At 41.3% G+C, this 27,907-nt stretch overlaps 2 protein-coding genes across 5 annotated transcripts in view; one reads left to right on the forward strand and one right to left on the reverse strand.

Moving 5' to 3' along the window:
- The window catches only part of SNX14 (sorting nexin 14), a 56,746-nt gene extending 52,603 nt beyond the window's left edge, over positions 1-4,143 (forward strand). For 2 of the 4 annotated variants that reach the window (XR_003991811.1, XM_030489343.1), the window contains 4 exons: positions 487-582; positions 1,276-1,367; positions 1,522-1,578; positions 3,508-4,143. Coding sequence is in view for 3 of the 4 variants with exons in the window: in XM_030489343.1 (XP_030345203.1) it covers positions 487-582; positions 1,276-1,367; positions 1,522-1,578; positions 3,508-3,546 (284 nt within the window). In the remaining variant the exon portion in view is untranslated. The remainder of the gene's footprint in view (positions 1-486; positions 583-1,275; positions 1,368-1,521; positions 1,579-3,507) is intronic. The other 2 variants (XM_030489345.1, XM_030489344.1) reach the window with 2 other exon arrangements.
- A 1,583-nt stretch (positions 4,144-5,726) lies between these two features.
- NT5E (5'-nucleotidase ecto) lies at positions 5,727-27,709 on the reverse strand. Its single transcript, XM_030489347.1, has 9 exons — positions 27,264-27,709; positions 22,309-22,531; positions 16,839-17,027; positions 12,511-12,708; positions 10,870-11,021; positions 10,339-10,447; positions 9,888-10,037; positions 8,120-8,320; positions 5,727-6,517 (listed from the first exon to the last, which is right to left on the reverse strand). Exons 1-9 carry the CDS (start codon positions 27,597-27,599, stop codon positions 6,360-6,362), a joined length of 1,716 nt encoding a protein of 571 aa, XP_030345207.1. The 5' UTR covers positions 27,600-27,709; the 3' UTR covers positions 5,727-6,359.
- Positions 27,710-27,907: the final 198 nt, after the last annotated feature.

Here is a 27,907-nt window from a genome sequence, read left to right on the forward strand (position 1 = left end):
CAAAATAGGACAGGAGTAAGTCTTTCAGAGCCTAAAACCAAAACTGAGTGCCTGATATTTCCGATGAACAGCAATTCTCATTCGTAAGTAAATCTGAAATTTTTGATAGTTCCAGACAGTGGTTTTGCGCAAGGTATAAATATTGCTTATAGTTTTGATATTATGAGGGAAATTGTAAGTATGAAGAGCGTAACTAACCTAAAGCAGAATTGATTCAAAGCTAGAACATAATGCTATAAAAATCTGAGAAGAGTGGAAACAAACTGGGAAAAGATTATTGTCCTCCACATAGGTGAGGTATTCTGGATTCGATCATTTGCTTAATGAAAGCAAAAGACTATTATCTGGTAAGGCTAGAATTCCCTCTCAGTCAAGATCATTCAGAAAAGAAGCTCAACTTGGAAGCCATAATCCAAAACCTATTTTAGATGCTTGTGATACGTAATTGCCTAAAACATGGGGTTTTTTAATGTGTCTTTGCTGCAGATGCTGTGTTCTGTGAGAATACTGAACCTCGTTCTCTGCAGGATAAACAGAAGCGAGCAAAGCAGACTTTCGAAGAAATGATGAGATACATTCCAGGTTCTGTATTTCATGGCTCTCTCTGAGTATGGTTAATTATTCAAGCAGATATATATAACCCAAATACAGTCACAGAGCTTTTCAAGTCAAAAAATACTTATGTTGCTAAGATTTGACTAGAATACTAGGGGTAAAAATCCCAGACTTCAGTTCTGTCACTTAAGTGTTGCTGATTAAGGTTGCACCATAGTGATTAATAAAGACATGATGGAAATCAAGAGCGTTACAAGTGTACTTAATACCATAATTTTTCATCTTTAGAATGCTCCTATGGTTTGTATTTTATCCAGATGAAAACTGGGTTGAGAAAGACATGCCATGAAGCTAGAAGACAAATCTGAGCTATCCTTACGCTCTCTAAACTAGGGAAGAGGGGCCCATTTGCTAAGTTATTCAGAAAGTAATAAAAAAAAATAAGCTTGTGGTTTATCAAACGATGCACTAGGACAATACACTGATATTATAAAAAGTGTAATAACTACTTAGGTGTGCCCTAAGAAAGAAAGGGAGGAATAAAGGAGGAACCAAAGGAGTGTTTGTTTTTCCGTGTACTGCTTTAGATGGATAAAACTTGGAACTTTCTTTAATTTAAACTTTATTTTTTTAAATTACTGGAGCTCTGTAACTGCATTGGTTAGCCGTTTTGCTGTGCTTCCTAGTGACTTGTGTATTTCTTCTTGGTACCTGGTCTAGATTTAATAGGCAAGTGCATTGGGGAAGAGGCTAAATACGAAGGCATCAGGCTTCTGTTTGATGGAATGCAGCAACCAGTGCTCAACAAACAGGTAACTCAGAATGTATGAGAAACCTGCCTTTTGGCTCAAAATTGCCTGAAGTGAATGTATGGCTCAAGCAGAGGAGTGAGCTCTAATTCAGAGTTAGAATAAAAAACAGTAGTTTTACCTTGGAATGTTCTTAATTTTCTTTATTTTCTTTCAGTTAACTTATGTCCTGCTGGACATTGGGATTCAAGAACTCTTTCCAGAGCTGAGTAAGGTATGTGCCAACTCTGTTGAGGAGCTGCAGAATTCTTCAAGCTGCTAATGATTCTTTGTTATTGGTGCTTTTCTGCTGCTATTCCCTTTTAATACTAATTTTAAATTTGGTGGAAAATACGTGTTTTACTGAAGTATTAAAATCATCAAAATCTGGATTATCTACATTTTTGTTGATTAGCTCTTTCTAAATCAGTTTAGGCCCATTTGTCTCACATACAGAAAGTCCGAGCTGCCTTTCAGTAGGCTTGGACAGAGCAATAAGCAGTCGGGATCTTCATGCCTTTCTTTTTGATTAATTGTCTCCAATTTTGTTGCTTAATTGTATTATGCATTTCCTGCTTTAGGAAGTGAATTCTGGATGCAGAGCTCAGGTTGAGCTACTGCATTTTTCTTAAGAATGTTTGGCAGGAGGGTTTCGTACCTTTAGTTTGGTCACTGCAATATTGACTCTCAACTATACAGATAAAGAATTCACACAGCACAAAATGCTGTATAAATGCATATCACTAGGTTCGTGATCCATATGGTTTTGTATTTATGTATATAAAACTTTCACTGATTTTTACATAGTAATTTTACTGTTTGGTCTTCATGGTAAGCAGGAGATATTAGCTAGTTAACTAGATTTAAAAAAACCAAACAAAACCCTCATTTAGGATAGATGTTCACTACATGAGCCCTGTGTCTGAGGCTTGTAGAGTGCCAGCAGCCATTTGTTTTGCGTGATATACAGAAGCTAATGTTAGATGTCAGAACAAGCTGGGGCACCTTCCATTGTTTCCACTGAAAGGAGGCCGGCTTAGCAAGTCTAACCTACTTTGTGCACCAGCTCTATAGCTGCCTCCTCGCCTCAGTGTTCAAGCAGTTAAAAGCAAACAAAAGACGACCCAACCAACCAAAGAAGTAGGTTGGAGACTTGTGTGCTGCAAAAAGTACCTGTGTTAGCCCTGCTGTTTTACTCTGCTGAACTGTTTTTGTATTTCAGGAGCTAGTAATATGTATCTATGAACACTGGGCTTTGTTCAGTTGATGCTGAAAAAAACTAAAAGCTTTGCATGTTAAGCATTTAGTCTTTAAAGCACCAGTCAGGCCCAGAGAGTGGTGATCAGAGGAATGAAGTCTAGTTACAGACCAGTAGGGAGGTATCCCAGGGGTCAGTTCTAGGTCCAGTTCTGTTCAACATCTTTGTTAATGATCTGGATGATGGGGCAGAGTGCAAGGCTGCTGAACTGTGTACTGCAGCATGTAAAGGGGAAACTGAGCATCCTGGAAGTTTTGTTTTGAGCACTGCTCTGTCAGCAGGGGAAACAGCAATGGGAGAGGTGGGAAAACTTCAGTTAGTGGGAATGTCAGTCTGCTTCCCATTCTCAAGATCTGATACCTTGGAGGTCTATCCCGCTACATGTACCAGTGCAGATATATGCTGGATCACTCAGTAGATGTTGTGTTTAATGTCAGTGTGTGTAAGTGAACAAGCTCTACGGGTAAGAGCTGAAAAATGCCTGTGATGAGTTTTGTCTTCACTACAATGTACAGCCAGTCCCTACAAAGTCTGTCAGACAGGATACAAGGAAAAGGGACAGCTGAGAGAGGAGAAGCATTCCTAGCGGAGGAGGGAAAGAAATCTAATTGAAAAAAGACCATGCCAGTGCCATTTCCAGAGCAGAGAACTGCAGTGTTTAGAAAACTGTATTTAGCAGTTAGGACTGCTGAATTAGTTAGAACTTCCAAAGGAAGAAGAAAATACTTGTTTTGAGAAATAGTATTAAAAACCTGCAAGCAGGTTCCTTTCTCTCAACTCTGCTTTCAAGTGGATGTTTTCAAATACCATTAATCATTTTAATCATTGCAGCTCAGTTTAGTCATGTTATGTAAACATGCATTTTCAAACTTCAGTTGCTTTTTTTCGTCCATTACTGCTTAACAGGGTCCAAAGGAAGGCAGCTCTGTGTCGTGTTGGATGTGAATGGAGGGACCTTGCTGGACACCCAGTAGAAACATCTGCTGTGCACTATTGTAATTGGATGTGTGATGTTTTAACTGTGCATTGTATATTTTCTTGTAAATAACCTAAAATATAAGTTCTAGAAAGATCTCTATGCAATAAAGACATTAAAATTTAATACCAATTACAAGTAAATACTGTATCTGTACTTTTAATTTAAAACTTGGTTTAGCTGTTACTAGTAAAAGTCAAATTCATTTCCTCAAAATCTCTTCATGTGAAATTACAGGATGACATAAAATAAGACAGCTGGGAGATCAGCCAACGTATACTTTGCTAAAAGAGCAATTGCTGTTGTTTTCCTTCAAGGATATGTAGAAAAAATTGTTTGGAGTAAGTTGTAGGATGCTCTCAAAAACTTATTTTTAACCGTCTCAACAAATCTTATTTTTTCTTTTAAAACAAATTACATGATTGAATCTACTGCATAGAAATAATCTCAGAACTATCTTTGGCCTTCATGCTTTCTGTGAGCATGGAAAATCATGTGTGTAATTTAGTTTAATACCTGAACTTCAGATCTAAAGCACTCTTAAAGTAATAATGGGTGTGAAAAGTGGAACTGACTTTTACCTTAGTCTTTATTTTTCTGCAATTTCTTATCTGGATTTGTTGGGGTTTTTTTCTGACATCCTCTTGACAGGCTTAGAAGAGTAGATGTGAGTCTGTTCCTAGCATTTTTCTAAATATGTATTAGTATAAAAGTGTGTGGAAAATCTTAATTTTTCATTAATTAATCACACAATCAAAAGTGTGTGAATGTTAATTTGTTGGCCAAGCCTTTATAAAAGAAAGTCTGAAAAGGACTTTCATGTGTGGATAGTTAAGAAGTTTTACTCACAGAACAACAGAGATACTTCAGTAGGCATTCCTCAGTTTTTCTTTTCAGACAATGCCCATTTTCTCCCTTTTTACAAACTCTAATGCAGTATTGGTGTTGTCAATACAGTTTGCGTTAGCTCTATGTATTACTTTTGCTTACTTTTTCCTTCTGTTTGTCAAAAGGAGATAAAAGTGTTCTTTCTCTCTGGGTATGCCAAAGGAGTTGTTATAACTCCTTAAAAACGGGCGTGTGGGTACACCGCTGTCTGTAAGTGCACTCCCTGTTACTGCCTTTATGTTGATTTGGGGAAGACCATTCTGTAAATCAGTAACTTCAGAGGCTGGTATTGACAAATCATCAATGCCATGTTCTAACAAGTAGTGTGTCAAGGTCAGCTGTTGTTTGTCTTCCTGTTCTAACAACTTGCCTAATGCAGCTGCGTAGTTCAGATCTTTTTCATTCACAACCCTTGAATTTATGTGGAAACTAATGAGGTCTTGAAATTTATACACCCTGAATGTTCATCTTGGTGCACCTTCTCCTGGAAATCCACAGGTGCAGTGAATTTAGGAAGTGAGTATCTTCAGTCTGCAAAAGTGTAGTGCACTTTCCAGAAGAACACAGCAGGTCTATTCAAAACACTCATAATCAGTTTAATTCAGCAATAAACAACATGGAAACGTGATGTCAGAATTCCAATGTGAATGATCTTATAAAAATAATCATTGTTTGCACTCTCTTATAAGCAATCACTTCTTGGTAAAGTGCCAGAAATGTCACTTAGCATTTAATCTGATTTCTCACTTTATACTTACAGAATCATAAACTGGTTTGGGTTGGAAGGGACCCTAAAGACCATCCAGTTCCAACCCCCCTGCCATGGGCAGGGACACTTTCTACTAGACCAGGTTGCTCAAAGCTCCATTACTCATTAGCCCATCTCTTAGAACTGTTTGTTTCTCTGTGTTCTCTGTAATCTGTGTGTTTCTCAAACACAGTCTTGCCGTAGATGAGACAGACTTTTGAGTTATGATCACAATTGTTATAAAGCCAGGTTCTGCTGTAAAAAGCCCTGCTACTGGGCTACTTCCAAAGGAGTCGATACACATATCTGACATTCTCTCTGAATGCTGCTGATACAGAGTAATGAGGAGTCCTGGGCTTTTGTCTTTAGAAAAAAGTGTAAACTTTTTCATATAAACATGCACCATAATCATAGCTGATGTTCTCACTTAGATACAGTCACCAAATTGCTCATTGTAAAGTGAAGTATATACATATATACAGTTTGTTTAAATTGATGAAGATCAAATCAAGCTTTCATTGCATTATTTATTAATGGAAAACATAAGTGAGATGCCGCATCTTCAAAAGGAAAATTGGAAAAACTTCCTTCAATTGCATGTAAATGGACCTCATGGTTTTAATGACACTGAGTTTAATCCAGCTCTACAAGGCATATGACTGGAAGCAAAATAGAAATATCAGACTGACAGCTTTAACCCTGAGTGGAGATCAAAGAAAGGTGTATATAAGTCCATGTCTAAAAGTTTGTTTACATTACTGTAATCAGATTATTAATCAACTCATTATCTAAAGTAGCTAAAAGAATGAAAAGTTAAAAACATCCCATTTTGGTCAGGGGTTGTTTTACAATGGAGCGTGAGTATTCCCTGGAACTTTGCTTCTTGAAACTTCAAATTGAATTGCAGGTACCTGCAGATTCAAACTAAGAGAAGTTATGAATTCTGCCCTCTCATTCTGCACCATGTGCTTCGATGCCTCTGCCAGATTAAGGACAATGGGTTGTGCTGTTTACTGTTGACAAGCAGAAACCTAAACACACATTCATTTTAAGGTTTAAGAAAAGGGAACAGTTCTCTTTTCTATTCATTGGCATCACCTCTCTGCCTGCCTTCCTCCCTCTAAATGGAAACACAGTGAGCAAAAATCAAGTATGCAAGAACATTACAGTGAACAACACAGAAATCAGGGTAAGACTTGCTTCAATAAGACTTCCAGAAGAAAACTTTATTCGACCTTCAACTGCTGGGTAAACCCTCTTCATTCTCTGGAGGTAACGGGAAACAACTTCAATATCAGGTTCACCTAAACAGACAAAAAAAAGTGTTCTCTGCAGCAGCCTGGCTCTTAAACCAAAATTTCAGAACCTATCTGAAATTCATAGAATCCTAGAGTGGTTTGGTTGGAAGGGATGTTAAACCTCATCTAGTTCCATCCCCCTGCCACAGGCAGGGACACCTTCCACTCGACGAGGTTGCTCCAAGCCCTGTCCAACCTGGCCTTGAACACTGCCAGGGATGGGGCAGCCACAGCTTCTCTGGGCAACCTGTACCAGTGTCTCACCAACCTCACAGGGAAGAATTTCTTCCTAATATCTAATCTAAATCTCCCCTCTTGGAGCTTAAAGCCATTCCCCCTTGTCCTGTCACTACATGCCCTTGTAAGAAGTCCCTCTCCAGATTTCCTGTAGGCCCCTTTCAGGTAGTGGAAGACTGTTATAAGGCCTCCCCAGGCTGAACTACCCCAACCCCCTCAGCCTGAATATTACAGTTCTGGCTGCGCTCCCGGTCCAAGCTCTTATATCCTAAAGTCCAACACCTCCACCTTAGAAAAAATTATAGTTCTGCCCCTCTGCTATTCTGGAAGACTTTACCAGAACTTTTCAAGTTGTTTCCTTGCATTATTCCTAATGATTTCTCTACATGTGAATTTATTTCCATGTGCACAGATAAGTGAGAGCAACAGCCTCTCCAAATTTACAAGCTGTAGGGGTTGAATTTAACATCAGTCCTACCTCTGAGAATCAATTTTAAATTGAAACACCCTGTAGAACCAAAAAAAGAGCCTGTAATGTAGGCCCAAATGGAATTTTTTTTTTTTTTTTTGGTAAAAACATGCTTTTATCATCCAGAAGCAGAACATATTAAAATAAAGTTTGGCAAAATATAGATGTGCTCCTAGAAGATACTGTTTTCCCCTTTTAACTGCAGCACTACCTCCTTCTTGTGTTTTCAGAAATAAAAAATGAATTTTCATCTCAAAATTTTTTTCAAGTCTCCCTTCCTCTTAAAAGATGTACATGTCCGTTGGATGAACGCTGAGTTTCTAACAGTTTGCAGGCAGCTTCAGGCAATCTTCAGACAGCATTGCAAAACACTTCCTTTTTAGGTCTCTAGCCGCGTGTCTTGTCGCCAGAGTCCCGCTGCTTTCGGAGGGGCAGGCTAACTCCCGCAGAGCAGCTCCGCATTTGTCCCCCTGCCTGAGCTGCATGTCCTTCAGTAATAGAGGTGATCATTCTGTCTTTGCACATACTTAGAGAAAGTGGAAATTTAAAGTCTAAAGAAAATAGCATCTTCCTTTTCGATGCTTTGTTTTGTAATGAGTACATGTGCAAGGCAGTATGTGTAATACGTATGCTGCATAGTGTGATTTTTGCTCCTTTTTTGGCTTATCCTGACCTCAAGAACTGCTCTCTAAGCAGTGCTGAATTGATGAGGCTCAGTTTCTCTTTGAACCTTTTGTGATATAACTAAAAAAGAACATAGTTGCTGGCTAAAACCAAACAAGCAGACTAGAAGAAAATTTAATCTATCCAGTAAATGCAAAAAGTCTGAGACTTGTACTATAGAAAGATCTTTTAACTTTTGGGAATTGCTTATCTGCTGCCCTGTTGGTTCTCATACTTACCTTTACTGTATCCCAGATTTTTGTCTTTCAGCATATGATAGCCATCTCCTCCAAATAACATATAGGATGGAAGAGTCACGTTGTATATTTGGTCCATCTGGAGCGGGACATAGGCTGGGACGCGGCAGGCTGTGCAGAGCACTTCTAAACTGACAACTCTGCTTCCCGGGGCTCTGGAGAGATCATAGACCACGTGGATGCCTACAAAAATACACAGTGGAACGCCACTTTATGCAGTGCCTACTGAACATCCAGGGCTAGAAGCATCATCCTACGTCATCTTCAGCTGATTCTTTACATTAACTGAGAGGTTGTGTCATTCTGAATTATACCAGTCAATGCCCTATTTTCCTTGCACAACCTTTTTCCTTACTCAACTTTTATGCAAGAAAACTTACAACATTACAGAAATGCCAAACCACTGTCCTACCTCAGTTACTTAACTTACTGTCTGTTCTTGTCACTACTCCACAGAAGGAAAAGTCATGAGATCAGGATACTGCAATATAAAAACACCTAGGATACTATGATATAAAAATACCTTCCCTTATTTCTGTAGTCATATGCTTTCTCATTGCCCAGGCTTGTTGGCTGAAATGACTTCTTTTAAAGCCAGCCACCCTAATTTAGTAGCTATTATGGATAATAGGTAGTGTGCTGAAAAAAGAAAGCCAGGCCAGGACTGAAAGTTGCGGTTTCTACTCACTGTAGGAGCAGTAACGTTTCTAGCTGTGAGCCTTCCTCAGTCAAAGACTGGGGAGAGTGAGGCCCCCACAACAGCACTGCCAAGAATTTCCTGATCAGGAAGCCACTACAGCTTATAAAGCACAGAGGCTCTTCCAACCCTGGCTCTCTTCCTGCTCTGGATCTTCTGTCCTGAACACTTTCCAGAGCTACTAGCTATCTTCTGTGAGAAGGCAGCAAGCAGAGGGGCTGATGCTGCTTTACCTTAGTGGCACCTACGAACGTGGTAACTTACTAGTGAGACACATGGCTTGTGTCCTTGGCATGTGGGGGTTGTAGATCATACGGGGGGTAGCACCCCCATCATCAGGCTATTTGAGGGGAGAGGCCCGGGGGGAGGGAATGAGGGGTGGGAAATCCATCAGCCCCTGTGCTTGTTTTTAGCTTTTCTATTAAATAAACAATAAAATCTGCACTGCATCACAGAGAGACCAGGAATAAACATGACTGTAGCCTACTATACATCTGGATAAATATATGGGGAGCTGCAATTCAAGAAATGCATATGTTTTTAATATTAACTGTTCATCCCTGAAATATTTAGAAACTCACTGCAGCAATTCCATAGCCCAGTTGGACTAACTCTAAAACTGTCAGCGATCATTAGACAATGGCACAAAATGACTTTGGTAAACTATTTGGCAGAAGCTGGCAGAGACATCTAGTCTGAGGTTTCAGGTAGGCTGGCAGTGAACTGAAACCCAAAGTTTGTTGTAGCTATTAGTGTATTACAGCTATACTCAATTATTTATCTTCCCAGAGTTAACTGAAGCATTAAACTGCTGCCATTATGGGTTACTGAACCAACTAGGAATCCTGTCTCAGCGGATGGGAACAGTGATGGCCCATGTGCTACAGTGGCTCCATTAAACATATGCAGGCTAAGCAGTGTTAGTCAGCTGGCACGCGTGAGGCACAGGCTGGCATGTGTAGCCACCTCGATTTCCATTCTTAGAGAGGCATAATACAAACAAGGCCAATAGAAGGGTTTGGAAAACTGAGAAGAGGAAGGAAGAAAACGTACCTCCAACCTGCAGCAGCTCTCCACTTCCTTTTCCGTATCTGTGCACACTGTGCTCAAAAGCTTCTTTCAACGTGGAGCCTTTTACCCTCACCAAATCAAAACGACCTCCAAATGGCAAAACAGACAGCAAATCTCCCACAGTAATGCTACCTGGGGGAATGAGACTTAATATTGACTTTTCTTTTTTTTTTTTTTTTTTTTTGTTGTTTACAGAATTATTTTAGGTTGTTTAACAGTACATTTTTGACAAGGAATATGGCAAATACAATTTAAGAAAATGAGGGCCAGCAGAGGTGAGAATCACATACATTGTCCCAGTCAAAGAACCTATGTCTTTATCATCCAGCAAGCATCAAGACTAATAAATCTGAGTTTGATGTAACTGCATGTATTGCTATTTAATATGCTTCCTTCTTCATAAAGCTGTTATTCAGCTTGTCATTTTACATACCATTAGTGCTCTGTTCATCAATGGGTGACCGTATCCCACCTCCATTCAGGATGCACATTGAAACATGGTTCCATGACTTTTTATCTCGATGTCCAATATTCTCATAAAGCTACCAAAGGAAAATGTTTAAACTGATTTTTCATCTTCACTTATTCTAGGCTCTGGAAATTTATAGCCAATGAAATCTGAGACTGAAAAGAGACAGAAAGGTTTTATATCTTCTTTGATATTACCTTCAGCCCCCGTATAAAATACTTATTTATTAGCTCAGACTACCACGTCTCTTAAAACTGCAGCCTCAGAGCCAGCTGTGAGCTGCTCTCTATATGAGGATATACCCAAAGAATAAATTGCTCCTTACTCTATACAGCAAGATTCATTACAGCCTTGCTTCTGCCAGATCTTTCTAGGGAGGCACTAGGTACAGTGCTGGAAAGCAGCAGAGCCCATGTGCTGAGTTTGGAGCATTTCATCTGATAGCTCTGGGGTACCACTTAGATGTCATTGCCGCCTGTAGTGGCAATGTCTTACCGCAGCATCACAGAGCAAATTGCCCATGTTACATTCCTGGAAACGGCACGCTTGGCTTGTACCATTCAGGTAAACATTAGTTTTTCCAATTTCTGTAGAATAATTCCCCAGGTTTTTCCTCCATTTTTCCACTTCTTCTTTAATGTGCTCATCTACAAAGTAGTATAAGAGTGCAACATAAGCATCGCATGTATCTCATATTAGTGACATTTCAGTGAATACAAAGCTTAGAAAAGACCCTGTTCTTCATGATTCTAAAATGTCACACTCTCCTTAAAGGCTCTTCAAGCAACACGACATCTACACTCACTTCAAAGCCTAGAAAGGGAGTAGGCAGGGTGAGACAACCAATTAAACAAGCTATTCCTGTGCCACAGCAAGGTTATCTCCCAGCACTTAGAAGTATTTTTTGCCCAGTCCTGTTCTGAGCGCTGATTGGCAGGTTTTGTAGCACCTACCTTGACAGGTGAGAGAATTTTTAATATACCAGTGAGCTTGGTCTATATTTGACATTTTTTTTTTTCCTTCCTATTATATAGCTTCCTCCTCTTTAATATAGTGTTAAAAGGAATACTAGCTCAAATATCAATGTCAGCGAATAAACTCCTCGCAGAAATTAATTCCCTATGCACATCTGTCTGCCAGATGCAAATCTCATTCTTTCAGAAAAAAAAAATACCAGATACAAGGATACTTGTATATACAGATAATGTCACAACTGCTTTGTATCAGCTGTTAGTTTTAAGCAATTTGCCACCTGTCAGCAACAGCAACATTTACGAAACAAGAGCATCCACATATCTCAATTTTTCGTTTTGCTGCCATCACAGACAGAATGTAAAGTCTCTTTATATCATCTCATTACATTAACAGATCACTGAGAATAACACAGTCAATATCTATGAACAAATAATTTTTGAATTATTTATTTCATAAATACTCTGGTAGAACCTAGAAAGTTCAGACTTTCTAGGTTCATACCTTGAAAAAAAGCTTCATACAGCAAATGCTGGACAACAAATGGAGACTAGAGAACCAGCCCTAAGTAATTACAGGGCCAACAAAAAGAAGATAACAGAGCTCAGACAGTTATGAACAGAAAGCAACAGATTCTCCTCCTCCCAAGTTCTTTACATCTTTCAGAGCTGAAACAGTGAACACACTCAGTGTTGAAAAAAGTTGTGGGTTCATGTATTTTATTTGCACGCTGCCAGAGGTTTTTTTCTGGAACATTTCCAATTTCCTACATTGCCCTAAACTCTGTTCCGGAGAACCCAGCCTCTGGCAAAACAGTGTAAATTAGTCCTCATAATCTTTTAAATCATAATTACAGGGCTAGCGAAAACGGGCTCTCCTAAATGGTACGGTAGCGTATCATCTGAGGTCCTACAAAAGGACTTTCAGTCATTTTAAACAGACAAAAACATATGCTGAATTTGTGCATATTCAAAAGCCACTGTTCAGAAAAAGAAACAGAGGCAAATGGGTACAACTGTAACAGCCTGAACCCTATGCAGAAGAGAACTGCAAGCGTGGGAAGAAAGCTGGATTCTTCTTCGACACTGTACTGTGGATTTAACATAATAACACTTGAATTGCAGTAGAGTGCTGCAGGCAAATTCAAATGTCTGTTCCACATACCTTCAGGAACACTGCTGTCCAGCAGAATGGGGTTTCCAACTGCTTCAACCACATTTCCTTTCTTGTCAAATGTAACATTTAAGTAACCAAGATATTTTCCATACGCGTAAGCTTGCACCACTGGCACCTTCCTCCCATCATCTGAGTCAACCATGAATGGGTATGGGCCAGCTGGCTGTTCAGTAGAGGGTGGGGTGCCTGCGCAAAACGAGCATATAAAGCAGGTCTTCAGCTCATGTGACCTTCCAGGCATTCTTAGAATGACATTTCAAATGTTTCTCAGCTTTAAAAACCCCAAATAGGACATTAAGCAGAAACAGCCATAAATGTATTGGATGACAAACACACGCTCAGTAATATAACATTCAGTTATGTTATTTCATAAGAGACAATGTTGTTTTCAGGACATGAGCTCTAAGAACTGCCACAGTGTTTTTTAAGTTGTGACAGCACACTTCTCCATGACATCATGTCACAACAGCAACAAAGGAACTTTTCATTGCAGTTACCGCAATATAAGTATCTCTGTAGTGCACGTGTACCAGCCTCTGGCTAAGAAATTTATTGTTCAGCCTTCACACTACATTATTCTGCATCAGATAGAAAATGAGAATGTTAATAAAACATACACAGGACTTTTCAATATAACAAAGTCTGAACTATGGATAATATACATTCAGATCACATACAAGGCAGTTCCATGAATTTGTGCATTTTTTCTTTTTCCGATGCCCAACTTAGCCTCCAAGATTTCAGGCAGGCTGCAAACCCCCTGCAAAAGCAAACTTCATTAGCATTAGAGTTATGTGGTCATAGATTTAAAACTCCTACCAACCTGCAAAGTTTGAAGGGTGATTAGATGCAGGACTTGGAAACAGATAGATTAAAGGCATTTACAGAGAAAAGAGATCTTGGCTCAATCTGCATAGGCTACCGCATGATTTAGAAACCACAGAGGGGAGGAAAGCAGCAAAGAAAACTACACAGCACAGCTCTTATCTCCAGGGTACCAGCCTTCTCCCTGACTCCTTGACATTATTATCTGAGTAGTATCGCTCCCCCGTTACTCCCTCAGTATTTCTACCCCACTGCCAGCAAAGACCAAGGTCAGGCAGCGCTGAGAGGCATCGTGTGCTGCATGGCCCTGCTGCAGAGCCTCCTCAAAGCCTGCTGCTCCTCCTGTCCCAAAGCCAGTGGCACTTCCCATCCCTGTGTCAGTGAGAGGTGGGGCATGGCGGGGCATGGGGGAGCAGACGTGGATCCGGAGGAAAGCAGGCTGTTCACATCCACTGCTCACTGAATAAGTGGTTTCCTTCCATTTACAGTTGTTTATATAACATGAAAACCTGGGATAAGCAGCATGACAAACGTTCCTCCTAGAACTCCAATTCATATTTATCTCTAGTCCCCGCAGGGAGGGATTGCTTTTCTCTAGGGAGAAAAGCTCTAACAAAATACAAGCTGAACCAAATTTACCAGAGAACTAGTTTTTCTACTTTTTGCCAGGCCAACACAGCTGGTTTCTTGGTGGTGCCTCCTCACTATTTGATATTTATTTTGGGAAGAATTTAAGAAATCCTGTAGCTAATGAGAACCCTGCAGGATTTATCCACGCAAAGTGGCTTTGTGTTTTTTGGAACTGAAAAAGGAATCAGTTTTTGATCTCTTGCCCTTGTGTAGCCCTCAAATGAACAGAGTATTAGCAAGAGAAATTTATGCTTTCTGGTCATCATTTTAGTTCACATCAGCTGTGCATGGTTACGTGCTTATTCATTTTTTGCTTCCTGAAGAAATACTTTCTGACACTGATACTTTTGTGAAGGATTAATTACTACATGACATTATTCTATTGTAAGAGCAGATGTGTTCCTTCTGAAATGAAAAGACTTTTCAGCGCATCTTATCCCCAGACAAAACAGCACTAGAACCCATGCACACATCTCAGTCAAAGTGTGAGATGCTGTTTCATTACAAATGCACAAATTCATACTAGGTAACATTTTCCTGTTTCTTACCTTGTTTTAGCCAGCATACAGTGTTCTCAGAACATCCTTTCTGATGAAAAACAGAAATTAAAATGCTGCAACCTAAAACTACCATTACTGTTTGAATCAGTTCTACACACCCAAATCACACCTGAAAAAGTCAAGACAACATCTGCCGCATAATCTGTGGATAAACCAGAGATTTACAAATGTCTCAGAGACAGACAGGTTGGACTAGTCCAAGATTAGGCCCTTATATTAAGGTATCTGTATGGAGGTACCTGCCATGGGCAGTTTGTTTCTCAACTCCCATGACAGCCAAAGATTCAGCTGACCAGCTGGTTTGTCTCCACTTAGACTGAGCCAAAACATTCTCCCAAATTCTCCTGCCAGTTATTGATCTAACATCTCTTGATTTAAATGAGAGCTTATAGGCTTAATGTACACATAGACACACACACAAATTTAGATGTTTACTGTGCAGCCAAATCACCTCCAGAGATGTGGCTGTTTCCTTGTGAATGTTGGCTGATGGCTTTGACTTAGAAGGGAATGGTTCACAAATACACTTGTGGTGCTCCTGGATGGATTAGCAAGTGCTTCTCAGCACTTGGAATGAAAGTTACAGACTCAGACCACAGTCTGTCAGAAAACATATGCTGAGTAAGCGGATACGTATTATTTGATGTATCTCCCCCACATATTTCTTATTTTTTATTTTTCTCATCTCTCCAGCGTTAATAAAAAAGTAAGATAGACTTGCTTTATCAAAACAGTGCAGCCCTTAGAGAAGGGATCAAGAACTCACTCCCAGCTCAGGTCTTTAACCTGAAGGCTGGAGACTCCCACCCTGTATGTTCTCTCTGGCTTTGTGAATCTTAAACAGTTTCAAATGGGGAAAGGTGGAACAGCTTGATCTAGTCTAGTTGGACAGTGGGGTACTCTCTGCGATGACAAAAGATGTGCATGTGGACTCCTACAGATATAGACTGGACATGAACTCGGTACTTCAACTACCAGAGCACTTCAGATCACAATTCCCAACTGCGAACAGTGGCATCTCTTTGGACCATGTCCAATAAGCCATTTTGACTTAAGACATTTTGCCCCCTTTGATGGGGGCAGACTTGAGTGCAGCATCTCCACAGGCTTGTCCACTCTTCCCACTCTTCCCTCACCATTCCCTCTCAGTCAGTCTTGGAGACAAGACATTGGGATGGATGGTCCTGTTGTCTGTTCCAATTTGGCCACTTCTCTGCTGCATCCCTATCCTAAGTGTTTGCAGCCTCTGACTTCCAGGTAGGTGTGTAAATGCTCTGTGGCTCCAGCTTAGTAATCAGTTATTCCTTGAGGCCAAATTCAAGAGATATTCCAAACTGTTTAATGTATATCTGTAGCATGCAATTGTTTCTCTTTAACAAGTGGGACAGTAAAATGTGAGAGCCCAAATGAGACAAAAAGGCATGAGAAAGTGAGAGGAGATGAGTAGAGAGAGGATGAAGTGGACAGTGCAAAACCTTTAAGTGTTTAAATTCCTAGGGTCCACGGTGCTATCCCTATGACTAGAGCATAAGGGAAATTTCATAGAAAATTACAGAAAGTTCCTGTCACAGTCTCAACCAGTTAATGAAGTTTCTGCTAAATTTAATGAGCTATCTTTGATGATTAAAAAAAAAAAATTCAGCCTTTCTCTTACTTGTGTCCTTACACACTGGGTCAGGGAAGGCAGCAGCACTGCAGAAGCTGCTGATGGCAGGTTTTGCCCTACAGTAGCACTGCTGTGGAAGAAATCAGATCAACAGTGTTCATCTCTGGAATGATGTCTACCTCTAAAGAAATGAGGAACAAAATCAGAGATTAAAAGTAGGAATGAAAAAGATAAAACTTGGGAAAAGTTTTTTAATGTCAGGGCTAATGGAGACCTATGAATCAGATTCTACAGAAAATCAACATTGGTATTCACTTTCAAAGTCTTACATGATTCATTTCTTTTGTTATCACACACAATGTAAACATCTTATTTACTCCTTTGTATGTGTGAACTTGAAACAGGTACAGTATGTCTGGCAGTAATTTACTAGTATTACTACCTCTCTCTGTCCTGTTTTGTACAGGTCACCTTGAACATCCACAGCATTAAGGAACCTTTCAGTGAGTTAGGGTACTGCCTACCTACAGGCTGTTTTAAATCAGTTTCTTCCATGGAAATTATGTATAGGTACCAGCTATGGATCTGTCCCAGTACAGCCAGCAATAAACTGTATTTGTGAAAGTTCTCTGAGGTTATAGAGAAACAGTTTTAGCTTTGCTTTAGAAGCAACATTTCAGTAAGAAGTTAAATACCTGTATAAAGAAATGTGTTTGTATGTCCTCCAATTACAACATCCACTCCTTTCACTTTTTGGGCAATATCTTTGTCCACAGTAAAACCAGAATGTCCCAGTGCAATTATTTTGTTCACTCCCAGAGCAGTAAGTTCATTCACTTGTACTTGCAATGCTTCAATTTCATCTTCAAAGATAATATCATCCCCTTAAAACAAACAAACAAACAAACATTAATATATTTACAAAGTACTTTAATTCAGTACTAGTTTAAACAAACAAAAACGTAGTTTATATCAGGCACTATTTTGTACAATTAATGGCACTTTTGAGTATCAGTGGCTTTTAAATGCCCTTAGTTGGTCCAGGCTTCTGATCTGATGTTCTCCAATCTCTCAGGAGCACCTTTGTGCTTAGACTAAAACAACATTCCTTCGCTAAGCTGTATGTACTCACCTATACTAAACAAGTTGTAACTCCATAAAAAAATACCAGTGACACCAACTGTGGCATCAAAAATTGAACAGCTTTTGTTATTTAACTAGAGAAAGGAAACTAAATATGTCAGTGTTTGAGTATAAACACTTGTACTATAAAGCCTTTTTTCCTTTCCAAATTATATTTCTTTGAGATCTTCTATCTTCTCCTGAGTTAAATCTCTCTTTTTACCCCACACCCATCTCGTTCTTTCCCTTCCTCTCTCCCCTGAGGCTTTAAAGAGCGGCTTCTTAAAAGTGCAAACTCTGAACTGCCTTTTTACACAGATTATCTCACCTAATGCGAACCACTTTCAGCAACACCAATACAGCACAGCACACAACTGAGCTACCATCCTGCAACAAGAACATAAAGAATAGAGCGTCTGGAAAGAAGAAACCTTTTCCGGAGCACGATGCAGGGAAACCTGCAAGGTTTCTGTGCCCGTTGAAATTACCCTAACATGACAAACAGTTATGTGAGCACTAGATAAACATGTACTTTTATCCTGGGCACAGTGTTTTGGGTTGCGCAACAGGACTTACAATGTAGGAGACAAAATTTCTTTGACAAAGTTTTAAGAATGGAGTTTAAGAACAGAGTCAACAAACTGTAATCCTAAACTTACCAGTGAAGACAGCCGAGAAACATTTCTACCAATTCACCCTCTACCTAATTCCTCTCCTTCCTGCTGAGTTTTTGATCAAACCATTTTGAAATATACTTTTTAAGTCAAAAGATTTACATTATTTCATAACAAAAGGAGGAGTGAAACGAATTCACAATCCAGTGCAAAATGTCTCAGGAAATGAAGAGGAAGCAGCTACAATAGAAGAGATAAAAGAGGGTTACATAAATTGGTTCACCACCACACCCATTGAATAGTTCTGTTATTGCCAGAGGGAATCTCTGTACTGCACATTGCAGAGTGAATCGTGCAGCGCATCCCCACATTTTCTTCCTGCAGACCTCTTCTTAAGAATCAAAGAGTCATAAGTTAATTGAAGTTGGAAGGGACCTCCAGCAGCCATCTAGTCTAAAACCCGTTCAAAGCAGGAACTCAAAGCCAAGTGAGGATGCTCAGGGTCTGGTCCCAGCAAGCTGAAATTCCACAGCCTCTCTGGCCAACCTGTTTCATGGCTTAACTGCTCTTACCGTGACAAATTTTTTCCTTACGTCTCACCATAATTTCCTGGTTTACTACTTCAGCCCATTGTTTCTTGTCCTTTCTCTGCATCCCTCTGGGATGAGTCTGTCCCCGTCTTCTCTATAAACCCCCTCCTAAGACAGTGGAAGACTGCACTTAGTTCAACTTTAGCCTTATTCTCCATGCAGAAGGAAGACACCAACTTCAGCCCCTCTTTGTACATCCTTGTGCTTGACAGAAGCTGGGCCTGATACAGAGCTACTGGCAAAAGGGGAAGCCTGAGAAACACTCCTTGAGCCTAGGCCTTTCACATACTCATCTTACCATCCTTGGACCAGCTGCAATGGTGTTGCATACCACAGTCTGGGGACCAGTTCTGTAAAGAGAGCTGGGCTCTCTAAATGAAGAGCAAATTTCAGCCTGCTGACTAGATGTGCCAGCATGCAGTTGGCTGCAGGCTAACTTCTCCCATGCCGGGTGGTCCATGATAACTGAGCTCTCCCCATCAGCACCAGCTCTGTTACCCATCTACGTTCCTGCAGCCTACAATATGCTGAAGACATACTGTTATTAATCTTCAACCCATATTAAACCAAGCAAACCTACCTTCATAATGAGGGTTAAAACAAGGCTTGTCCCGTGCCAGTAAGTCCATCTCTCTCCCAGGACTGTTACAGCAGGGCACAGGCAGCCACCAGCACCAGGGCAGGCAGTCACACCTCTGACCCACCCTCCCAGCAAGTGCCCATTGCCCACCTTGTCCTCAAAAAGGGATTCCTGCAGGGGGGCTGCAGGGGCTTCTTGCACCTCCTCCCCTCGGCCCAGCCATGGCACCTCACAAGCTTTATATCCTAGTCATCCAAGCACTTCATCTAACAGAGCTGAAATGGGCCAGCAGGTTCAAAAGCCATACAGCGGGGGACTGTAAGAGCAATTATACAGTGTTCACTTCTCTACAAAACCAGGCGAAAAGCAATACGCTGCTTAGCACCCACCTGCACGTTTTTCAAAACAATCTGAATTGAAATGAGCGCTTATTTAAGAGTTAGTTATTGCTTGTGCCAGTATTTCACTTCAGTTTCAAGGCATTAAATTGATGTGACATCCTCTTCTTTTTTTAGATGGAGTAGAGTTTCAGATAAAACATCCAAACTGCTATAAATGAACAAGGAAAAAGAACCGGCTGCATGTTAAAAATATTATGCAAGCTAGCCAGAATAAAGTGGAATAAATGGAATTTAAAATTCCATTTTAGAAAACTCTGCCAAGTTGATAGTTTTAGTAAATATTTTGCTGCCTGTAGGGTTACAGAGTAAGCAGCTTTGGGATTCTACCTTATATGAAAATAAAGCAGATGAAACGAGATATATTATTTCACAGCACCAAACATGTACGTAGCATCTCTCAGGACAGATAAAGACATTAACATTTTGTGTGATGTCTACAACACCATTTCAGAACTAAAGCAAGTGAGCTGGTACCATCAAATACTAGAAAGATGGTTTTAGGATTACTAGTGCAAAACAAATACATAGACAACTCTGTCTATGTGCCAAGTTATAAACAACACTTGGAGGACGTGGAAAAACTGGCTGAGATAGTTGAAGGAAGGACTTTAGAAAAACTGCCAATTGGCTGTAACCTATAAATTGTGCTAAGAGTTCCCCATCCCTCTGGTTTCCGAACAACAGTAACAGTACCTGCAGCAAAGATTAACTGTTCCTTCACAATGGAACCACTGAGACTTAGGGACTTCGTACTCTGTTCAAGTATGCTGACAGCTGTTTTAAGCAAACTATGAAAACTACAAATTGTAATTGCATAATTGTACCAAAGTTACTGGGATTTAACAACAGAAGAAATCACACCCACAAGAGATTTCCACAGAAAGCAGTCAGGTAGGAATTCACGTTTCAGCACTCTCATACTTCCTATTTGTCTTGAGAATGCCCTAACAGCATACAGCATGCCAAAGCAACTGCTGCAGAGTCTGAGAAAAAAGAATCATCTGGAAGAAGTGTGTAGAGATAAGCATGGTGCTGAATTTAAAATGCGCATTAATTCATTGAATTAAGGAATTAGGTTGATAATTATTTAGCCACCAACCCACCTCTGCCATGATTTTATCAGTCTGAAGTATTGCTAGGTCATGGGTGATACACAGTCACTGAGCTATATTAACATATCCTGAATTCACATTTTCAAAGCTTCCAAATGTTCCTCCACACACTGAGAAGGCAAAGCGGAAAATTGTAAAAACTCGGATCACTATAAATGTTGGTGTTAGAATTTGCTCTGCCTGTTGCTCAATTGCACTGTGGGATATACTTGGCTTAGGGCTGCTTCGGGGAACCAACAGTTAGGGAACTAACAAGCCTTCCCTTTTAACACTGTTTTTTCTATTTGTGGTCTCTGTTATAGCATCTCAGCATACTGAGACATTCAGTATGATGTCTAAAGGTTACTGGAAGTGTAGTTAAATGCTTCAGAGGATCATTCCAACGCTATCTGGATTTTCCTCTAGTATATTTCTTTGCAAGGAAGTTTATTTGATGACCTCACCACACCAATGGAGTTGTTTGGGAGAAAGAGTTGAGATCTAGTTTATTAATTCTTAATGAAGAACAATACTGACTGTGTTCAAATTTAGCATGATGTCAGATGACACCTACCCTCAAGCATTTCACCCCTCAAGAATTTCACCTCAAGCACAGGTGAAATTCTATTGCCTATAGAAAATATAGATCAATTTCCTTTTTTGTTGGAGGAAGAAAAGAAAGGACTCCAAAAACACATCACTGTAAAACAGAAGCAAGATATAGAAGTCTATTCTAACCTCAGACGTCCGCTTCCTGATACTTTAAACATACAGAATAGGAATTAAAAAGCACAGAAGGAACAGTTTTATATTCTAATATTTCTTCAAGGTATTAAATATTCCTTTTCTTAAGAAAGCTATGCATTACTTCTTTATTACTAAGCAATGGAAAGAAAAGTAATAATATTAAGTCCTTTCTCAGTGTGGAAACTGCTTTAAACCGGTGCTTAGGGCATCCCTACTGTGAAAAACAGGGAAGAGAGTCTGATTTTGTCGGGGGGTGGGGGTGGGGCTGAGCTTTGAGCAGGCAGTGACTCAGATCTCCTACAGCTGATTTAAATGTGTTTCTCATTCCAGTGGACCACTTTATTTTACTAAAAAAAACCAACCTCAACAAACCAAAACCCCTTCAATGTCGGAAAAAATAGTCAGAAATTGAGAAGCCTTTTCCTCATCAATTCTAATTTTACTCATGAATGAAGCAATTGTGGTAAAAGCTGAATGGGTGTTCCTTCTGTAGTCTAATTTCTGGAAATATTTGAGAGGCTAAAAACATCTTGGGTAACTTCTGCTTCAAAAATACACAGGAAGCTCTCCTGGCTTTTACTAAGGCTTAAGCTTGGAGGCATTTAAGATCAAAATTTCAACACACAGAAAAAAGCCGTGGTTTGAACACATCTCACTCTAGAGACAAGCTTTAACATTTGTTTAAATGCATAAATAACAATATAAAATAATAATTTTAAAGCCTGGCAACAATAAAAGCACCTCCCCAGCTCTTCTGCAATCTCACTGACCTTCTTATATTCTTGGATAATTCAGTGATGCTACATAATACAGGTCTGTATGAACATGGCTTTTAATGTTAACAAGCCTTCTCCACTTTAAAAATCAGGCAGTTACAAAGTTGAATAATACAAGTAAATACTGATGGAACAACAACAAACTTCTCACTTTCAGCTGAAAATATTCATCTTTGGATTCAAAAGTGGGCAAGTAATAAAATAGGAACAAAGGATATAAACTTATATGCTAAAGAAAACGTACCTGGCTGTGAAAGAAAAGAAGTTTCCTTTGTAGTGTAGCCAACAATTCCTACTGGTTCTGAATCGAAATGTACTATTTTAAAAGGATTAACATATTTCATCATCTCATTCCCTAACGGGGTTTTTCCCTTAATGTTAGCACTCAAAATTGTAAAATTGGCATTTTTAAGGAAAGGATCCAATAATCCGCTCACACCTTCATCAAACTCATGGTTCCCCAAAGCCTGTGAAAAGCAAGAAGAAAATATAAGACCCCACCTCCAATATTCAGTCTAAATGCTCTCATAAATTATATATAAAAGTATGTTTGAGAAAACAAGATCTATGTTCTAGGGAATAAAACCCTATCTTATCTAAAACAACACATCCCTGTTTCTCATGAACACAAATGTTTTTGGGTTTTTTTTTAGGTTTAGTTTTTTGCTTTTCAGACTCTTATATCAATACAGACGTGAAAGTCAAAACCTACATAAATAAGGTCTGCAATTACATGCCAAACCAAAACCCACTGGTTTTTCACCCTGTAACTGCAAGAAAGAGAATTAACAAGAACCACGAAGGAAAATATGTATTTTGTGTATGGAAAATACATTGCTTTAAAAAAAGATTGAAAAAAATGTTAAATACCAATGACAGTATATGTTATCTTTAAATAAAACATGCATTTTAAAAGCTTGTGCTTGGAATACAGGTTTTAAAACACATTTAATTCACATTTAGTAAAAGTTCTTGTGCATTTTTACATGTCGCAAAAAATACCATTTTCTAGACATCAATATAATTTCCTACTGGAAGCTCTAATGTTTATCAACTAGGGAAAATCTCCACAGACAATCCATAGTACAGGTGCGCGCATACATGCAGGTGTGTTTACTGTGAGGGTGGTGAGGCACTGGCACAGGGTGCCCAGAGAAGCTGTGGCTGCCCCATCCCTGGCAGTGTTCAAGGCCAGGTTGGACAGGGCTTTGAACAACCTGGTCTAGTGGAAGGTGTTCCTGCCCGTGGCAGCAGGTTGGAACTGGATGATCCTTAAGGTCCCTTCCAACCCAAACCATTCCATGACTCTCTGATTCTATGGTAACACTGTCATAGAAACTACGATATCTAAACTAAAAATATCACACAAAACAAGCAGGCCGGTTTATCAGCAATACCAACAAGATGAGAATGTTTAATTATTCTAGGTTGGGTGCCTAACCTAACAAAAATGGACTTGCTTTAAGGACCATAAAACTTTCTCCTACCCACCCCTTTTTCATGCTCAGCCTAACATGCCACATGCCTGTGCCTCCAAGTTTCATGATAACCAGCAAAACTTCCATAGATGGCAACTTTGCTGAAGCATGATATATGCAAGAACCTTGTAGCATATTTAGGTGTTAGTGAAACAGAAGAAATAGCTATAGAAACATAGTCATAGTGTAACTTGGGACAAGTTTTCAGGTGGCAGTTAGAGCAAAGCATGACAGGGGTGCTAAAGCCATCGGACCAACTCTTCCAGACAAAAGTGTGCTTACAATTTCATTCTGAAGATTAAGCAGGGAAAGTCACATTCACCATCTGAAGAGACTTACGCACCTCTCTGCTCTACTCAGATAAACAACCTCTATGTGTTCGTTCCAGCTTTTATTCCCCAAATAGATTGTATTAATCCTGGTCACATTCCAACCCGAGCAGGACCACTAGAGGCATGGAAGTTCAATATTTCAATCAACTGATTGGCAGTGTCTGGCTTTTGGGGGAGACAAAGACCCCCAACTCCTCTGATCCCTACAGGCAGGTAGCCAGTGGCCCTGTGGAAGTCAGGATATCAGCAGTAACGTTGGCAACCAATTACTCCTGCTGATGCTAGTGAGAACCCTACTCACACCCCAGGGAAGGAGCCAAATCGTTTGCTGCTGCAGCACTTTTCCAAAAGAACCAAGAACTGTCTTTTGGAAAATCCTGACCTGGGAAGCCACAGGGCACTCCAACTGTATCAGCTTTCTAACCATACTCTAACTGCAATCTAATTTGCTGTAAAAAATAATGTAAAAAAAGAATAACACTTTAAGGAAACTCATTTTGATTCCTTCGTCAGTTCGATACTGACTGACGTTCTGAAAAGACATCCATGGACTGGTAGAGTATCTCAGAATGTAACAAGCTATTTCCTTTTGGCTGATGCATGTGCCTTCTGTTTATCCTAAATATGCAATTACACCCTCCCCCTCCCTCCCCCCCCAAGGTTGCAAATGAAATAAGTTGAATTGGATGTAACTGCCATTAGCTTGTTGTGGAAAAAAAAAAAAACCAACAACCCACAAACAACAAAACCAACCAACCACTTATGAAACCTTGCTTCTCTTGTCTTTGTATCTTGCATTTGGATTATTTCATGTCCATTAGGATACAAGCTTTGATCAGAACTTTTCCCATGGTGTGGGTGGTTACAAAATCTCTTGTTCATGAGAAATCACTGGTGGCTAATAATACAGTCTTATATTTGATGCAACTTGTCCTCTGGGGAGGATGATGTGGACCATTCTGGGTTCTTGTACTCTACCTAACCACCCTTATGCCCAGAGCTTCTAGGATGCTGTACCTGTGCAATATCCCTTCACCAAATCTGAATCCCTTGGCCAGCATAAGTGTAAGTCACAAGGAGGAATAAACAGACATGTTCAGGCACACAGCATGTGATCCTATAATCCTCCTTTTCACAAGAAACCAGGTTAAAAAATATTTCAAAATCAGGATACAAGTTAACAGAAAGATGCAACTTAAAAGTAAAACCAGAAGACTTCCATCATCTCTCCAATTACTGCCTTTGCGGTACTTAATTTTGATTTTGGTGTTAATTACACCAAAAAGTAAGGCTAGTGCCAAGAAAATTTGGAAGGCAATACCTAGCTAAACAAGACAAAACAGGCTTGAGGTGAGAAAGGGCAGAAATGAGAAAATAGCTAACCTAAAAGGAAATTTGACCCATTTCTGGAATAAACCTCTAACTGCCAGGCTGCCCTAAATCCTGCTATGGCTCCTGCCCCCATTCTGTAATTACTTCCATGACTCATGTTCCCTCCTTCATCCTGTTAGTAATCCTACTCCTGTATCTTGCTTCTAACCATTTCAGTAACCTCCACCCCTTCTGTTAGGGATCTGACTTCCCAAATTTTGCTTGAAGAAACACTAGCTCGCCCTTCTGCAGTGTGGCTCTTACATGGATCCCCATGCCCACCTGGCCACCATCCCCACTGCATGGTGCTCACAGTCCATGGACAGAAGAGTTGAAAGGGATGCTGCAGCACTGCCCAACACCTGGCATCTGTCCTCAGGCTCTGTGGTAGCAGAGAAAGGTCCTGAGTACCTGTAGCTTCTCAGTCTGACCTGTCCCCTTCTATCCACTGACAATATTCAAAGTATAATACGCAGCACCTCCGCAGAGAGCAAGTGGTTGACTACTTCACTTAAGACATAAGCATTCAGTACAAGCCTCTGGCTATCCAGTATGGTGTGGAATTATTTTTTCATCTTATTTTGATGAAAAAGCTCATGGGATCTCCTAAACAGTCAACAGATGCTTCCTACATAATGCATTTCTAAAACTGAGCACAAGTTCAATACTGCTGATTTGCCCATTAGGATTTCTTCTTGTGATATAATCAGGAACTGTACAAGCTCCCAGCCCGCCCATGAACCAGTTAAATCAGCAAACGCAAGGCTGAGGAGTGACAGTCAGCAGCAAGCTTTGGGAAGAAAGGTAGGAAAAGCCACCTCGAGCTATTTCTGCACTGCAGAACCCCAAAGTGCTCCCCAGCTCTCAGTGAGAATGAGTCCTGAACACACACACACACACACACACACCCCTCCCCGTCACCACTGGCAGCAAAATCCTGTTAGTTTTATGATTAGGAAACCGTTTGTTAAGCCACACAAACAGGGAGCAGCATCCTTCACAGACCTGTCTGTCTGGCATGAAGTGTGTTTAGCCCAGGAGAGTGCACTGGGGCATCCCTTTCCCTTCCGCAACAATTCCGAGGCAGAGGGAAGAAATGGGTGAAGCCATTTTTACCTGGGAAAGAGCAGTCTTTTCCAGAGAAAGTGAAAAAGATGAAGACAGAGGATGTGATATGCACAAAAGATTTTTACCTCAAGCTGTCATTTGGGATGAAATAAATACGCAGTCATTCTCAAACATTAATCTCTCTCCTACTTTCTGGGATTGTATGCAAGCAAAATAACCCACAATAATTCTTTATGCATTAGCAGACAAAAGATTTAAGGACATGGAGTGACATCCCCCAATCTCAGCCTCAAACTCTTCTACCTCTCAGCACTCGGACGACCATAAGAGATAGAGTAGAAATGCAGGACTGGTGCAGCCCCAGACAGCTTCCTCACAGGTGCGCTGTTCCAGTCCTTGCACCACTCGCATCCAGCCCCTTACACCCTGTCAAGAACACAGCTCCGGTGGGACTGCACAGGATCAGGGTGGGACTGATGAAAACTAACAATTCTCACCCTTTGAAACAGCATTGCCAACATGCACCATCTGGCCCTTTCCACATGCCAGGCTGCTAGCCTCGGCCAAGGTTACCCGCTGCATCGCCTCACGCAGGATTCTACCCCTCTCCCGAGCTCGCTCCAAGCCCCTGCCTCTCCCAAGAGGAGCTCTTCCACGGCATGCCTGCCTTTTCCTCTGTGTAACCCTGGCACCAGCTCCCGGTTTCTGGCTGCCCGGCGGCTGCCAGCTCATGACTCCACTCAGTCGGGTGGCTGTCACCTAACACATCGCTTCTTTTCTCCTTTCTTACCCCTGGCCGACTCTGACCACGATTGTTAGCGTGACCTACAGCCTTCTCTGAGGCAACGGTACGCACTCCAGGAGGCGGCAATGCAAGGGGAGGAAAGGGAGACACAGACCCAGAACCCAAAGGGGGGAAGCCCCACACCACCACTCCCGGCCCGCTTTACCATGGCGTCGTAGCGCAGGAGGTTCATGAAGTGGACTGCCTCCCAGCCCTTGAAGCGGGAGAACCACACCGTGCCCTGGTACTGGTCCCCGGCGTCCAGCAGCAGCACGTTGCGGTGCGCGGCCCGCTCCGCCGCCACCCGCGCCGCTCGCCGCGCCACGCCGCCGAAGCAGCCGGCCGCCAGCTCCGCGCCCGCACAGCCCCGCGCTCCCGCGCCCTGCGCCTCCACCCGCCCGTGCACGTCGTTGGTGTGCAGCAGGGTCAGCCGCAGCTCCTCCGCAGCCGCGCACAGCACCGCCGCCGCGCACAGGCACAGCACGGCCGCCCGCCACGCCATACCGCGGGGGCTTCGCTCCGCGGGGCCGGTACAAGGGGTGGCTGGGGCGGGGAGGGCCGGTAGGAAACCCGCGCAGGTTGCGCACCGCCCCGCGGAGCCTCCAATTGCGACCCGCCCGCACCGGAGGCGCTGATTGTCCGTGTGGCGCGGAAGCCGCAGGTGCTCCGCGTGTGCTGGGCGTGAGCAAGAACGTGGGGCAGCCGCCCGGGGCTGCCGGGCTCGCTCCTCGCCGCGGCTCGGTGCGCTGCCCGCCGGGGCTCGGGGGTCCCTGAGCTCCGGGGCCTGCCGTCCTTCACGGCTGCACGGCA

This window comes from Strigops habroptila, chromosome 6, assembly GCF_004027225.2.
Source record: "Strigops habroptila isolate Jane chromosome 6, bStrHab1.2.pri, whole genome shotgun sequence".
NCBI classification, from domain to species: domain Eukaryota; kingdom Metazoa; phylum Chordata; class Aves; order Psittaciformes; family Psittacidae; genus Strigops; species Strigops habroptila.

Excerpts from the sequence above, each read along its gene's own strand:
- NT5E (XM_030489347.1), bottom strand. The coding sequence starts at position 27,599 with ATGGCGTGGCGGGCGGCCGTGCTGTGCCTGTGCGCGGCGGCGGTGCTG. Across the intron at positions 12,709-16,838 it reads AAACACATTTCTTTATACAG|GCACCCCACCCTCTACTGAA; the intron begins GTATTTAACTTC and ends CGTTTTGCGCAG. Across the intron at positions 11,022-12,510 it reads GGACAGCAGTGTTCCTGAAG|ATGAGCACATTAAAGAAGAA; the intron begins GTATGTGGAACA and ends ACTACTTTGTAG.